Below are 12,670 nucleotides of genomic sequence, written 5' to 3'. Positions count from 1 at the left end.
GGAGAGTGAAAAGGCCAGAGCTAAACTCAGTACCATGAAGGTGTTAGGACAGATCAGTCGCTTTCACCTGAGGTTGGGGGCAAGGAGGAGAAAGTTTAAAAATAGACCAAAATTTGGGCAGGTGTGGTGTGTATCTGCTTTTAATTTGACATGAACTCTTTACCTGGAATTGAGACTAGCTTGAGATAAGGAGCAACCAGGTGGTGCAGTGGGTAAATGTTGGCTCTGGAGTCAGGAAGAGCAGAGTTTAGATCTCGTCGCTGTCCCTTAGTATGACCAGGTGAGGATCAAATGATGTAAAGTACATAAATCGCTTTAAAATGCTATAGCAAGTGTTACCTTTTGTTATTAGTAGCAATAGTAATTCTCTGTTAAATGGCCAAATATAACACAAAGGCTAAAAGTGCTATAAAAAAAAAACTCTACACATTTTATATAAGATACTAAGTTAGAAATGTGTCTCTATGTTTTCCACTGTTTGAAGGTTTTCACAGGATGTTTTCTCTTTTTGTTGTTTTCAGTTCTCAGTCTGAAAACAAGGCATTTATTAGATACCTACTGTGTGCCAGGCACTTTGCTAAGCACTGGGTTCCAAAGAAATGACAAGACTAAACTAGTCTTTGCTCTCAAAGGCAGTCACATCCTAATGGGGGAGACCGCATTGAAAATACTGTGGACAAGCAAGATTTGTACAGGGTGAGCTGAAGATAATCTCGAAGGAAAGAAACTGAAATGAAGGAGGACTGAGAAAGGCTTCTGGTAGAAGGTGAGACGTCATCTGAGACTTGATGGGAGCCAGGAAAGCCAGAAGGCAGAGATGCAGAGAAGGGGACAGTGCCAGGCATGCAGTTTAGCCAGCATCACTGGAGCACAGAGTAGGGAAGGCTCTGTAAGTTGTCAGAAATACTGAAAAGGCAGGAAGGAACTGTGTAATGGAGGGCTTAAAGAGCCAAACAGAGGATTTTGTATTCGATCCTGGGGATAACAGGACTCACTGGAGTTGATTGAATTGTGGGGTGAACATGGTCAGATTTTGACTTTAGGAAGATCAGTTTGACAGCTGTGTAGAGAGAACTATAGTGGGGAGAGACTTGACAGGGAGACAAACCAGGAGGCTTTTCCAGTAGGCCAGGCGTGAGGTGGATGAGGACCTGCTCCATCTTGTGACTGTGGAATGAAAAGAAGAGGACATAAAGGAGAAATTTTGTAATGGCAGAGGTGATAAGACTTGGCAATGGTTTGGCTATGTGAGGTGAATAAGATTGAGGAGTTATGGATGACATCTAAGTTATAAGCCTGGGTGACTGGGAGGATGGTGGTGTCCTTGACAGTAACAGGGAGGTTAAGAAGAAGGGAGAGTCATGAGGGGGAGGCATATAATAAGTTCTCTTTGGGACATGTTGAGTCAAGATGTCTACTTGACAGGGGTAGAGCCAAGATGGCAGAATAAAGGCAGGGATTCACTTGATCTTTCCCAAATTCTCTTCCAAGCAACTTTAAAATAATGCCTAAAATGAATTCCAGAGTGGCAGGACTAACAAAAGGTTAGGGTGAAACAATTTTCCCAACCCAAGACAACCTAGAAGGTCATCAGGACCACCAGTGTTCAGTTCCTGTTTCTGGTCTCCTACTGCCTGCTCCCTTATTCACAGCCCCTATGACCCTTGGATCAGGGTAGAGAGATGTTGATAGTTCAGGGATGATGGGAAAAAAACAGAGCTGGAGGTGATGATGAGGCTGAAGAGTAAGGCTTGAGGTTGTAAAGCAGAGGGAGAGGTAAAATGACAACAGGCATTGATCAGACAAGGGAATTTCAGGCTTCACAAACATGGTGCATTTGTGGGCAGTGGTAAGATCTCAGGGATGACCACCTTTGTGTGGGACCAAGCTATGGTGGAAGAGTAGGTCATGGGAAATGAATAAGTTGAGATACTGGGGCTCAGGGCATATATATATATATATATATATATATATATATATATATATATATATGCCCTGATTATATATATGTATATATATATAAGTCCCCTAAAGCGAGGGCAGGAGTCAGGGAGGAGAGAGTATCAGATTGTCCTGATGGGGAATAGACATCCACCAGAATCTTGACTGAGTGATAAATATGGACTGAGTGATAAATATGGACTGAATGAACTTCAGAGGGGGGAGGTGATTGAGTAATGGAGGTAGAGAGTAGAAGGGACAATGGGGCATATGGAGTATTCCAGCGCCTCCATCCCAACCAGCAAGAGCCCACCCAGGGCTGGAAGGAAGGCCCAGGAAGCTGTCCTCATTAGGGTGCCAGATCTTAATGCATGCAGGAAGATGAAAGGAGTGAGAAAGGAAAAGGTTTAAGATGAAAGTTAAGTCTGTTGCCCTGGGAGCAGACATTCCAGAGGGCACAGTGGAAAGGCTGGTGGGGAGCTTTTGAGGGGACATGGTAGGCTTGGGTTTCGGGGACTGTGAATAAGGGAGCAGACAGGAAGGGACCAATGGCAGCCAGTGCTTCAGAATCACTGGGATGGACGAAGAAAGAATGGGGTGGCAATATCACAGGGCAGGCGCAGGGAGTTGTAGGTGGTCAGAGAGCGTACGCAGAGCAGAGTGGAGTGGCAGCTGCTATGGAAACCCAAAATCTATTGCTTTGGAATATCTGAGCTGTTTAGTTAACATTCTGACATCCCAAGAAGGAAAACAAGGAAGGCAACTTAACATCCCAGGAAAAACTTGTGTACTCGTGCATGAATAACCTTCCCCACTGTTCTCAGAATCTGTTACATTTCTGTTTCTTCCAGAATCCACTGATGGCGCACCCTCTTACCCACCCCCACCCCCGTGGATGGTCTTTATCAGTTGCTTTGACAGAGAAATTCATCTCCTGGTGACTCCCCTAGTGAGGGCTTCTGGGTCCTTGTGAGGCAGGGCCTTGGCCTATAGGCAGGTAGTCTGTCTTTGGATCCACACATGGAGGGCCATGCCAGAACTTGGGATGTACTTGGAAAACTTGTGAGAGCTCGTTGTCATTTCCCTGCCAGGCTGCATCAGAGGAGGGTTCAGGGAGGTAATAATAATCCTAATACTACAAGGAGGTTTCTTCCCTGTAGTAGTGGCTCTCACGACTGGGGAGGGGAGCCCTTCCCTCCATGCCTTAGGTCAATGGTCATGGTGACTAGGCCCCTGTTCAAGGATCCTGTGCTTCATCTTGCCCTGGTAGGACTCTCGGAAGCTCCTCTTTGGCTGCTGAGGCTTTTCAGAGCCCAGGTTCACATTCATACATGGTCATGGAATGTGGGACCTGGAAGAGACCTTGGAGATCATTGAGTCCTTATTTTATAGATGAGGAAATAGTCCCAGAGAGCAAAGTGACTTGCTCAGCAGCATCACCCAGGTAATAAATGACCAAGGTAGCATTTGAACTTGGGGTCTCTGACTCTGAGTTCTGTTCAACAAGTCAGTAAATTAGCAAGAATTTATTTAGCATTTCTACATGCTAGAGGCTGTGTTCAAGCAGAAAGAATGAAATAATCCCACCTCCAAAAGAGGTCACCTTGTTGCAGGAGAGACAGGCACAAATCTAAAAATATACAGAATAAATACAAGGTAATTGAACACCAGGCAGGGGAAGGAAAGCCCTTACTTGCCATTCTGGAAAAGGAAAAAGACGTCTTATAGACCAGAAGTTGGTTCTTAGCCTAGATTTCAGGGGATCTATGAACTTGAGTGGGAAAAAAATAAGACACACCTTTATTTTCACAAACCTGTAACTGAAATTTAGCATTTCTTTCAGTTATTTATGATTCTGAGACAAGGTCCCCAGGCTTCACCAGACTCTGCCTGAGGGGCTTATGACCCACAAAAAGGTTAAGAGCCTCTGTTGTAGAAGGTGGTGCTGGAGCTGTGTTTTTAAGGAAGTTCAGGATTCTGTGAAGTGGAGAACAGGGAGGGCATTCCAGGCAAGGGGGATGACCCACCAATGCAAAGTGCCAGCTGTATGCAGGCCCTGGAGCTAGGTCCCACTGCATCCCACTCTCCTAATGGTAGCTCTGGCATGAGCAGCAAAGTGAGGTTCCCAACTGGAAAGCTCTCGAGGACTATGAAGTTATTCTGTTATGTCATAGGCGCTCAAATTTGACAGGTAATGCCATTTTTAAATTTTGAATTGTGTTCATCTTTCATTGCCAAAGAAGACCATGCCATCAGAGAAATAATGACATGCACTTGACTTTGTTTTGAGTGAGGGAGGGCTGTGCAGGTCACCAGCCTCACTTCTCCTCCAGAGCCATCTGAATCTAGTGACCAGATATTCCTCAGGATGACTGGAGATGGCCCAGGATGCACTGGGAGACCTTGGGCCCTTTATGCCAAGGTCTTTGCAGGTACTCACTTAGGGTGAGGCAACACCCATTCATTGACTAGGCCTGTTTAAGTAGCCAGGGCATGGCCCTTTTAACGAGGTCAAGAAAAAGAAAGACATCAGGCTGGAGGGAAACAGCAGCAGTTACTATTGATAATCACTCTAAAGGCAGGAGGATCCAGAAGAGCCCTTAGGCAGGGGCCCATTGGCATCCCAATTTCAGAGTGCAGTAGGTTTAAGGTTTTGGGAAAGGACAGGACAGGGGGAAGGAAGGGAAGGGAAGAGGAAGGAGCTAGTAAAACCCAAGTCAACTTGGGCATCTTTTGGCCATCCAAATTTACCTTCCTTTGGAGAGGAGAAGGAAGAGGAGGGGGAGGCAGACAGGAGAGGAGGAGTTGAGTTACCCAGCTAACTGGGTCCCCATTCAGCCAGCTGCATCTGCTCACAGGATTGTGTTTATCCTTCATTGCCAAAGAAGATATTCATCAGGATGATTGGAGATGGCCCTAAATTTTGAATTAAATACGAAAACAATGCCTTGGAATATAAGAAAATGAAAAAACTGCTAAGGACCAAGGAATCTTGTCTTTTGGAGCTTGACCTCTGGTATCATTGGGTTAGGGATGTACCAGTAAGGAAATTCCTCTAACAGTTCTGAGTGCCCCACCTCTACCCCCAAGACCAGTCTTAGTGCACCAAGAGGAGCAGGACTTGAGCCTAGGTCTTCTGACTTGGAAGCCAGCTCCCAGGCCACTACACCCTGTTGACCCATCATGTGTCACAGATGGCAGAAAACATACATTTGGTAGTAGAAGAGAGGAAATAATTCACATTTTCATGGGCAGCCTAAGGAGGCCCAGGCTCCCAGCAATAAAAAGGGGCAGGACCAGAATTGAAATCCAATCTGTCCTGACCCTAGTGCTACTACCCTTGCCAGTAATTGCATCACAGAACTGTGGCAGGTGACATTACTAGTCATGAGACATTGCATCAATGAAGCATTCAAAGTTCACTAACCTAATTCTAATGAAATGTAATTGTTTTTGTCTTTACAGAAAAAGCTAACAACTTTCCTCCACTGCCAAAGTTCATCCCCCTGAAGCCCTGCTTTTACCAGAACTTTTCTGATGAGATTCCAATAGACCACCAATTTATCGTGAAAAGGATTTACCATTTATGGATCTGTAAGCACTTCGTGGAGCCATTCCTAAGAAATCCTGATGGGATAAGTAGGAAAAGCGATAAGTACATCTGTTTGGTTTAAAAGAACTGTTGTAAACTATGTGAAATGACAGTTAGGGATTGGGAATATTACCTAACCTTTAAACAGCATGTTGGAGCTAGGAGAGCCTTAGAACACACAACGTCAGAACAGGGGTGAACTTAGAAGAACAGATCTGGAAGGGCCTTTGAATCATAGACTGTTGTGACTGGGAGGGTCTGACCTAGAAGAAGGCTTATTCATTCACTTATTTATGGATTTAGGGCCTGGACGGCAGAACTAGCAGCAGGAGGAAGTTCTGGGTTGTCTGGAAAACCTTCCCAAGCAGAACTTTCCAAATGTGGAATGAATTGCCATGGGAGGTAATCAGTTTCCCCTTCTTGGAGGGTTTTAGGCAGAGCGCTAGAGGACCGTTTGTCCAGTATGTTTTAAAAATTATTTTTCAGATAAAGATTCAACTCAATTCAACCAGCATTGATTAAGTGTTTCCTGTGTGCCCTCAGGCACTGTACCAGGTGCTTGGGATATAAGACAAAAGGGAAACAGTTGGAGAACTTAGATTCTACTGGAGAGAGAGAAAGAGAACACGCTTACAGAGCAGTGGACCCAAAGTAGACATTCAGGAGCTTTATTTAAGTTGTGTCTTGGTAACTAAGCACAGGAGCAAAGCCCTTGTGCCACAGGAGGTCCCTGGCTGGTGCTTGTGGACATTAGGAGGCAGGGGGCTACAAGCCCAACATTGGGGGCCCTGCATGCCAGGAACTGAGCTTGGAGGAAGATTGCATGGTGTGGACACAAGGTACTAGTAGGCTTAGAATGACTGGGATCTGGAGGGCAGGATGGGAAGCTGTATAGAAGAAGACTGGGAAGGTGAGTGGGGGCTAGCTTGGGAAAGGTTTTACATGCCAATCTGAGGAGTTGAGTCTTCATCTTAGAGGCACTAGAGAGCCCTGATGTTGAGGACGAAAATGACACACAGTCTAAACCTGGAAACAGAATGGCCTGATGGACTCAAGTTCCCATGAGAGGTATTGATGGTCTGAGCTATGAGAGGAGCCATGCATGGGACCAGAGTTGGGGAATGGTTAGAGATGCTGTGAAGGCAGAGTCTACAAAAGTCGACAGCAGACAGGCTGGGAGCGAGGAGGGGGAGAGACAGGAGAGAAACAAGGTTGTGAACCTCCGTGAGGGCAAAATGTCCCTCTCTGACCCAGGCTAGCTGCTCTTCTGTCTGTCTGTCTGTCTGTCTCTCTCTTTCTCTCTCCCTCTTTCCCCCTCTCTCCCTCCCCCCCATCTGTCTGTCTGTCTGTCTGTCTGTCTCTGTCTCTCTCTCTTCCCCTCTCTCTCCCTCTCTCTCCCTGTCAGCTCCACCTCACTCTCTCTCAGCTGTGCCCTTCCTGCTCCACGCATTCAGCAAGCTTCCTGTGACTCAAGCTGTGGGCTGGGCCAAAGCTCAAAGCAGGTCACGTGGGCCTATTAAAGGGCAGGGAAGATCTTTAAATTCCCTTAACATAAGTTTTATGGTAGTGATTGTAGAACATTAAAAACAAAAACAAAAATTTAAAAATTTAAAAAAAAATTCCCTTAACATTACACACCCTTATTGGGTGGGTGAAAGATGATGTTTCACCAAAGGAGACTGAGAGGAGAGTGTCCAGGCAGGGATGAAGCGATCTCAGAGAGAACAGACCCAGGGAAGAGACTATCCAGGAGCAGGGAGGGGACTCTGGGCAGTGTCAGGTAGAACAGGGATTGACGTGAGGCTGTGAGGGGATGTTAGCCTTTGAAAGAACCCACCAGGTTGTGGAAGAGGATTAGGAGCAAGACTCCCAAGGGTTTACAAAGTGAGGGGAGATCAGGAGGCAGCTGGTGTTTCCAGTGTCTGGTTTCCGAGAGGGAGCCTGAGTGAGCGGCAAGATCAAATGAAGATTTTTTTTTTTTAAATGAGGAAAGACAAAAACAGTGTAAGAAGCATCTCCAACTATGTGAAAGGAAGCTGCAAAGACACAAACCCATCCCAGATGGAAGTGCAGTGTGGTGTGAGGTGCAATGGTCCCGTGTGGCCCAGAGAAGACAACAGAAGGCGTGCCCCCACACACTTCTCACCAAAGTGAAGGACTGTGGGTACAGAACATTACATATGTTGTTTGACTGTCAAATTGAGGGAAGAGAGAGATTTGAAAATGAATGTGATGGAAAAACAAAAGATGTCAGTGCATTTTCAAAAGGAGAATGGGAGGTCCCAAGCACAATTGTATACAGCAGGGAAGGAGCCAATAAATAAGGCAAGATTGAAGGTGAGAGAGACAAGAGGACACCAGGGGGAGGTGGGTACAAGCCAGGGCACAAGTGGAGCATCTTAGCCTTGGTAAGAAAGAAAAGGGACCACCTGTTTGTCAAAAGTTGGACATGAAGAGGAGAGAACGGAAAGGTCAGCCAGAGTAATTTGGATGTAGGAACTGAAGGAAAAGAAGAATCCTGCTCCAGAGTCTCTTTCTTGGGCTGGGTTCACCAGCTCCTGCTGCTTTCCTCTACCCCATCCATGCCACCCCCACCTCCCCCCCATCTCATGATTCTGAGGCCCCTGTTACTTCTGCCACCACTAAAAGACATTCCTTCTCTCAGGCCTCTCTCCCATCTGGCCCTTCCTGGGCATACTACAGTGACCTGCTTCAGGCCTTGTCTTTTATTTGGCCTCGGAATACCTAACTACCTGGTTCCCATGCTGCTTCTTCTCTCCCTCCTCCAGGCTGGCCTACACAGTTTACCAGGATCATCTTGCTAACATGAGTTCTCATCAGGCTTCTCTCTGTTGCCATAAAACTGCTGCACCTGTTCCCAGGACTCGCCTATTTAGATGGTGTTTTGGAGCACTCAGTTGTCTCACAACAGTGCAGCTGCCACTGGTCTTGGGCCCCAACCACACAGAGCCCCCTGCACCTGGCCCAGAACCCTCTGGAGCCCTCCCCCCTTCTCTGCCTGCTGAAATTCTGACCCCTGGTTCAAGGGTCCTTTCCTCTGGGAAGCTTCCCTGATCACCTAAGCAGGCCTTCTCCCTGGGGTTTCCAACTAGGATTGGGGTATTATGTGTCCAGGAACCTTGCCTCAGGCTAATTCACCTTTAATACACCTCAGAGACATTCGGATCTTAAATAGCAGGTGTTAGCAATTAACAGTTGCTCCTCTCTGACATCCAGGTGGCAGAGCATTTGTTCCTCATGGCACGTTTTGGTCCAGGTTCTTTTTATAATTCATGTTAGCTCTGGAAATCTCATTAGGAGATAAACTCTTCAAAAAATATTCTCCTTTTCCTGGAATGTGGGATAAGACTGAACCTGTGGTTTTGCTGATAGAGAGAAACTCATGGGTGAGGAAACCCCTCTGCAGGGTGACAGCTTCTGCAGATTATCATCTTGGAGAGTTGCCTAGTAGCGTAGTAGGTTATGCTGGTGAACTGGATTGCTGCTCTGGTCTGTCCTCTAGAGATCAAGAGGCTTGGGGGTCTGTGGAGCAAACATACACTGATCTAAAGGATCCCCTGTATCCCACTGTCTCCTAAACTGAACTGATAGTGTAAATCTCAGCTATTTATGTCCAGTGAAAGTTCTGTGGGTATCTGGTTTTCCTACATGAAGAATATCACACACACACACGACAACGCGCTGTATCTCTCTGCAAAGTGGGCACCACTACCCCCAAGCTGCCTAGCTAAGGTCAGGGGAGGTGGCAGCAGGGGCACATGTGTCTCACAACAGAGAGCCTGGAAGGAGCAGGGATGGGCGTCCAGCACTCCCTACCAAGGAGAAGTAGCGGAGCCATGAGTCAGTCTGACAAGCTGAAAAGGGATTGCTAGGAGCAAAGGAGAGGAGGAAGTATGGTCTCTGCTGCTGTATCTGGAAATGGGCAGATCAGACTTGGGGGCGTTGAGTTGGTAGGAGGAGAGATGGCACATTCAGCACAGGTGGTAGTGAAGCCAGCTTTAATAGCTGCTCACAATCTGGGACAGTTGCATTTTGGGATAATTTTAAAAGCAGGGCATTTCCTATTATAGTCTCCTGTTTGGGGAGCATAGCACCCACATGGAGATCTCCAATGGGATATTTTTCCCCTTGCAGAGGATTTTTTGAGACTGGGTTTTCCATCTTACCCAGGCTAGAAATGCAGCAGCTCTTTCCCAGGTCTGATCGCAATACTGATTAGCCCAGAAACTTTTGTGACCTGGGCCAGGCTGCCACTACTCTGCTCTGCTCCCCAGGGGTGCTCAGCACATGGTGCCTGCCTTGGTAAGGACTCCAGATGGGCAGTAGCCGTCCTGCAGCTCTGTTCTCATCCCTGTACTTTTTTTCTTTTGGTCATTTGAAAAAAAAAGTTTTATTAATTCTCTTTTTGCTTAATGTCTCACGACCACCACTGACCTGTCTTCAGCTCTCCTCAGGTAAGAATCCTCTATTGGGACATTGCTGAAAAGGGCCAGCTCAGGAACTTTGCCTCTGGTTTAATTTGTCCACATTCAGGAGAGCTAACTTTTAGATAACCAACAGGAGTTTATTTAGCACCTGCTGTGCACTAGGCCCTGTGGGTACAAAGGCCAAGATTATGCCTCCTGCCACTGAGGAGCTTCCATCCCACTGAGGGAGACAGTGTGCGCAACAGCAGCTGGTATTTGTGGAGTGCTTCAAGCTTTATAAAGCGTGGTCCTGTGAGATCTCATAATCCTCACAACAACCTAGACACTATTTTTAGACTCATTTTACAGATGAGGAAACCGAGGCTGAGAGAGGTAAAGTAACTTGCCCCGGGTCATAAGGCTAGCAGGTGTTTCATGCAGGGTTTGAATAAGCCCATACAAGATATGTAGAAAACAACTACAAGGTAACTTGGGGTGAGAACTCACTAGGAGTTGTGGGGAACAGAAAAGGCTCCATGTAGAAGGCAGTGCTGGAGGTGAGGAGGGAGTGCATTCCTGGCATGGGATACAGCCAGTGCAAAAGCAGGGAGATGAGAGTTGGTAAGTTGTATATGAAGAACAGGGAGAAGCACAGTTTGGCTCCCTGTGGAGCGTGGGAAGGAAGGTTAGAAAGGTCCACGGGGGCCGCACTGTCCAGGCTTTTAAATGCCAGACACAGAAGTTGATATTTTATTGTAGTTGCATTTGGGAGCCCCTGGAATCTGTTCAGCTGGGGTTGGTCAGAGAACAGCTATGTGGAAGATGAGTTGGGAAGGGAGGCTAGTTAGAAGGCTATTGTCCTGGCCTTGAACATGGGTGTGGCCATGTGAGGAGAAAGAATCAGTTAGGGGCTCGGGGCATAGGCCTGGGAGACCAGGTGGAGGCAGCAGCTGAGGGGTGACGGCAGTGGGTGTGTGAGGCCTAAAGAGAGGCTTGGAACAGCCTTGTGGGGAGTGGGTCAGAGATGCTGTTAGGGTAAATCTCGGAGGAGCAGCTTGCTACAGTGAGGGGTTGGTCAGTGGGCTCAGGCACTCAGTTCCAGAAAGCCCTCATCAGCCCCATGGGTGAGGAGGGGAGGAAGCAGACAGTGGACAGGGGGCTCCAGTGGGAATCGGGTGAGGCCTAAAGTGATAGTAGGATGAGGGGGAGGTCGTAGTGCTCTTTGTGAGCCTTGTGCTTCTGCTTTCTTCTCCAGTTTACTGTATCACCCTCGTGGTGAATCTCATTGCCTGCCTTGCTTGGTGGATTGCTGGTGGCGACGGAGTAAACTTTGGCTTAGCCGTGCTTTGGCTGTTCCTCTTCAGTCCTTGCAGCTACGTGTGCTGGTTCCGGCCTGCCTACAAAGCTTTCAGGTAATGCAGAAACCGTTTTTTTCCTCTGAATTTTTGGCCCTTCATTTTTTCATAGGATTATAGAATGTTAGAGCTAGAGAGGACCAGAGCTGTGGGGGTAGAGAGAAGCCTCAGAGTATAGGATGTTAGCACTAAATAAGGAAGCACAGAGCATAAGAACTTAAGTTGAGCTGGAAGAGATGTTATAGCACAGAGCAAGCCTTGACAGGCCTATAACAGAATATAAAAACACAGAATATCAGAGCCAGAAGCAGCTTCTCATCCTAGAACATCTGAAATAAATGGGACCTTAGAATAGAGTACTAAAGAGGATTGCTATAAGGCCCACTAGAGACCCTCTGATCCATTTTTGTCATTTTATATTTGGAAAAGATTTGGAAAAATTGAGGCCTAGATTGGGAAAGACACAGGCTGAGTCAGTGGCAGAGTTGGGGCTAGAACCCAGGTCTGCTGATTCCCATATCTGTTCTTTCCACTGAATTAGATGGCAGACAGTTCAGAACAAGGCTTAATGTAAACACTTCTGAGCCAAATTGACAAGAAAGGGAATGTCTGATGATTTAAGGGAAAATTAGTCAATCAACAAGTGGCAGCTAGGTGGTGCAGCAGATAGAATGTCGGGCCAGGAGCAGGAAGACCTGAGTTAAAATCTGGCCTCAGGCACTGACCCTGGACAGAGTCACTCACTTGACTGTTTGCCTCAGTTTCCTTCTCTGTAAAATGAACTGGAGAAGGAAATGGCAAACCAGTTCAGTGTCTCTGCCAAGAAAACCCCAAATCGGGTCATAGAGAGTCTGACACAGCTGAAATAACCGAACAATGACAAGTGTGACTTTATATCAACAGAAGGTTGCAGGCTCAGCTATCTTAACTATGGGAACATAGAATTAGAAGGAACCTTAAGTCTAGTTCTGTTTCTTCTTTTTATAAATGAGGAAACTGAGGCTTAAGATCACACTGGAAGGGAGAGAGCCAAGATTTGAATCCAGATCCTCTGACTCTAAATCTAATGTTCTTTCCAACATCATCATCATTATCATAGCAGCTAACATTTATGTAGCATTTATAGGCACTCTGCTAAGGGCTGGGCCTACCAAAGGAGGCTAAAGACTGTCTCACAGTCTAATGGGGGAGGCAGCAAGGAAAAGGATCTGTACAGAGTAAGCTCTGTGCGGATAGCCTGGGAGGTCAGTAATTGGAGCGGAGGAGGAAGAACATTCCACGCTGTGGGGCACAGCTAGAGAGAAGTCCTGAATGGGAGAAGTGGAGTATCTTGTTGGTGGAACAGCCAGGTGGCT

General features: G+C 46.8%; 1 protein-coding gene across 2 annotated transcripts in view; it reads left to right on the top strand.

The window, feature by feature from the left end:
* The window catches only part of SCAMP4 (secretory carrier membrane protein 4), an 86,502-nt gene that overhangs the window by 46,752 nt on the left and 27,080 nt on the right, over window positions 1-12,670 (top strand). For both annotated transcript variants that reach the window (XM_072601518.1, XM_072601517.1), the window contains exons 3-4: window positions 5,407-5,535; window positions 11,216-11,372. In XM_072601518.1, the coding sequence (XP_072457619.1) occupies window positions 5,407-5,535; window positions 11,216-11,372 (286 nt within the window). The remainder of the gene's footprint in view (window positions 1-5,406; window positions 5,536-11,215; window positions 11,373-12,670) is intronic.

Source organism: Notamacropus eugenii, chromosome 4, assembly GCF_028372415.1.
Source record: "Notamacropus eugenii isolate mMacEug1 chromosome 4, mMacEug1.pri_v2, whole genome shotgun sequence".
Taxonomy (NCBI): domain Eukaryota; kingdom Metazoa; phylum Chordata; class Mammalia; order Diprotodontia; family Macropodidae; genus Notamacropus; species Notamacropus eugenii.
The sequence above is the reverse complement of the archived record's forward strand: the minus strand, read 5'-3'. Positions and strand labels throughout refer to the sequence as shown.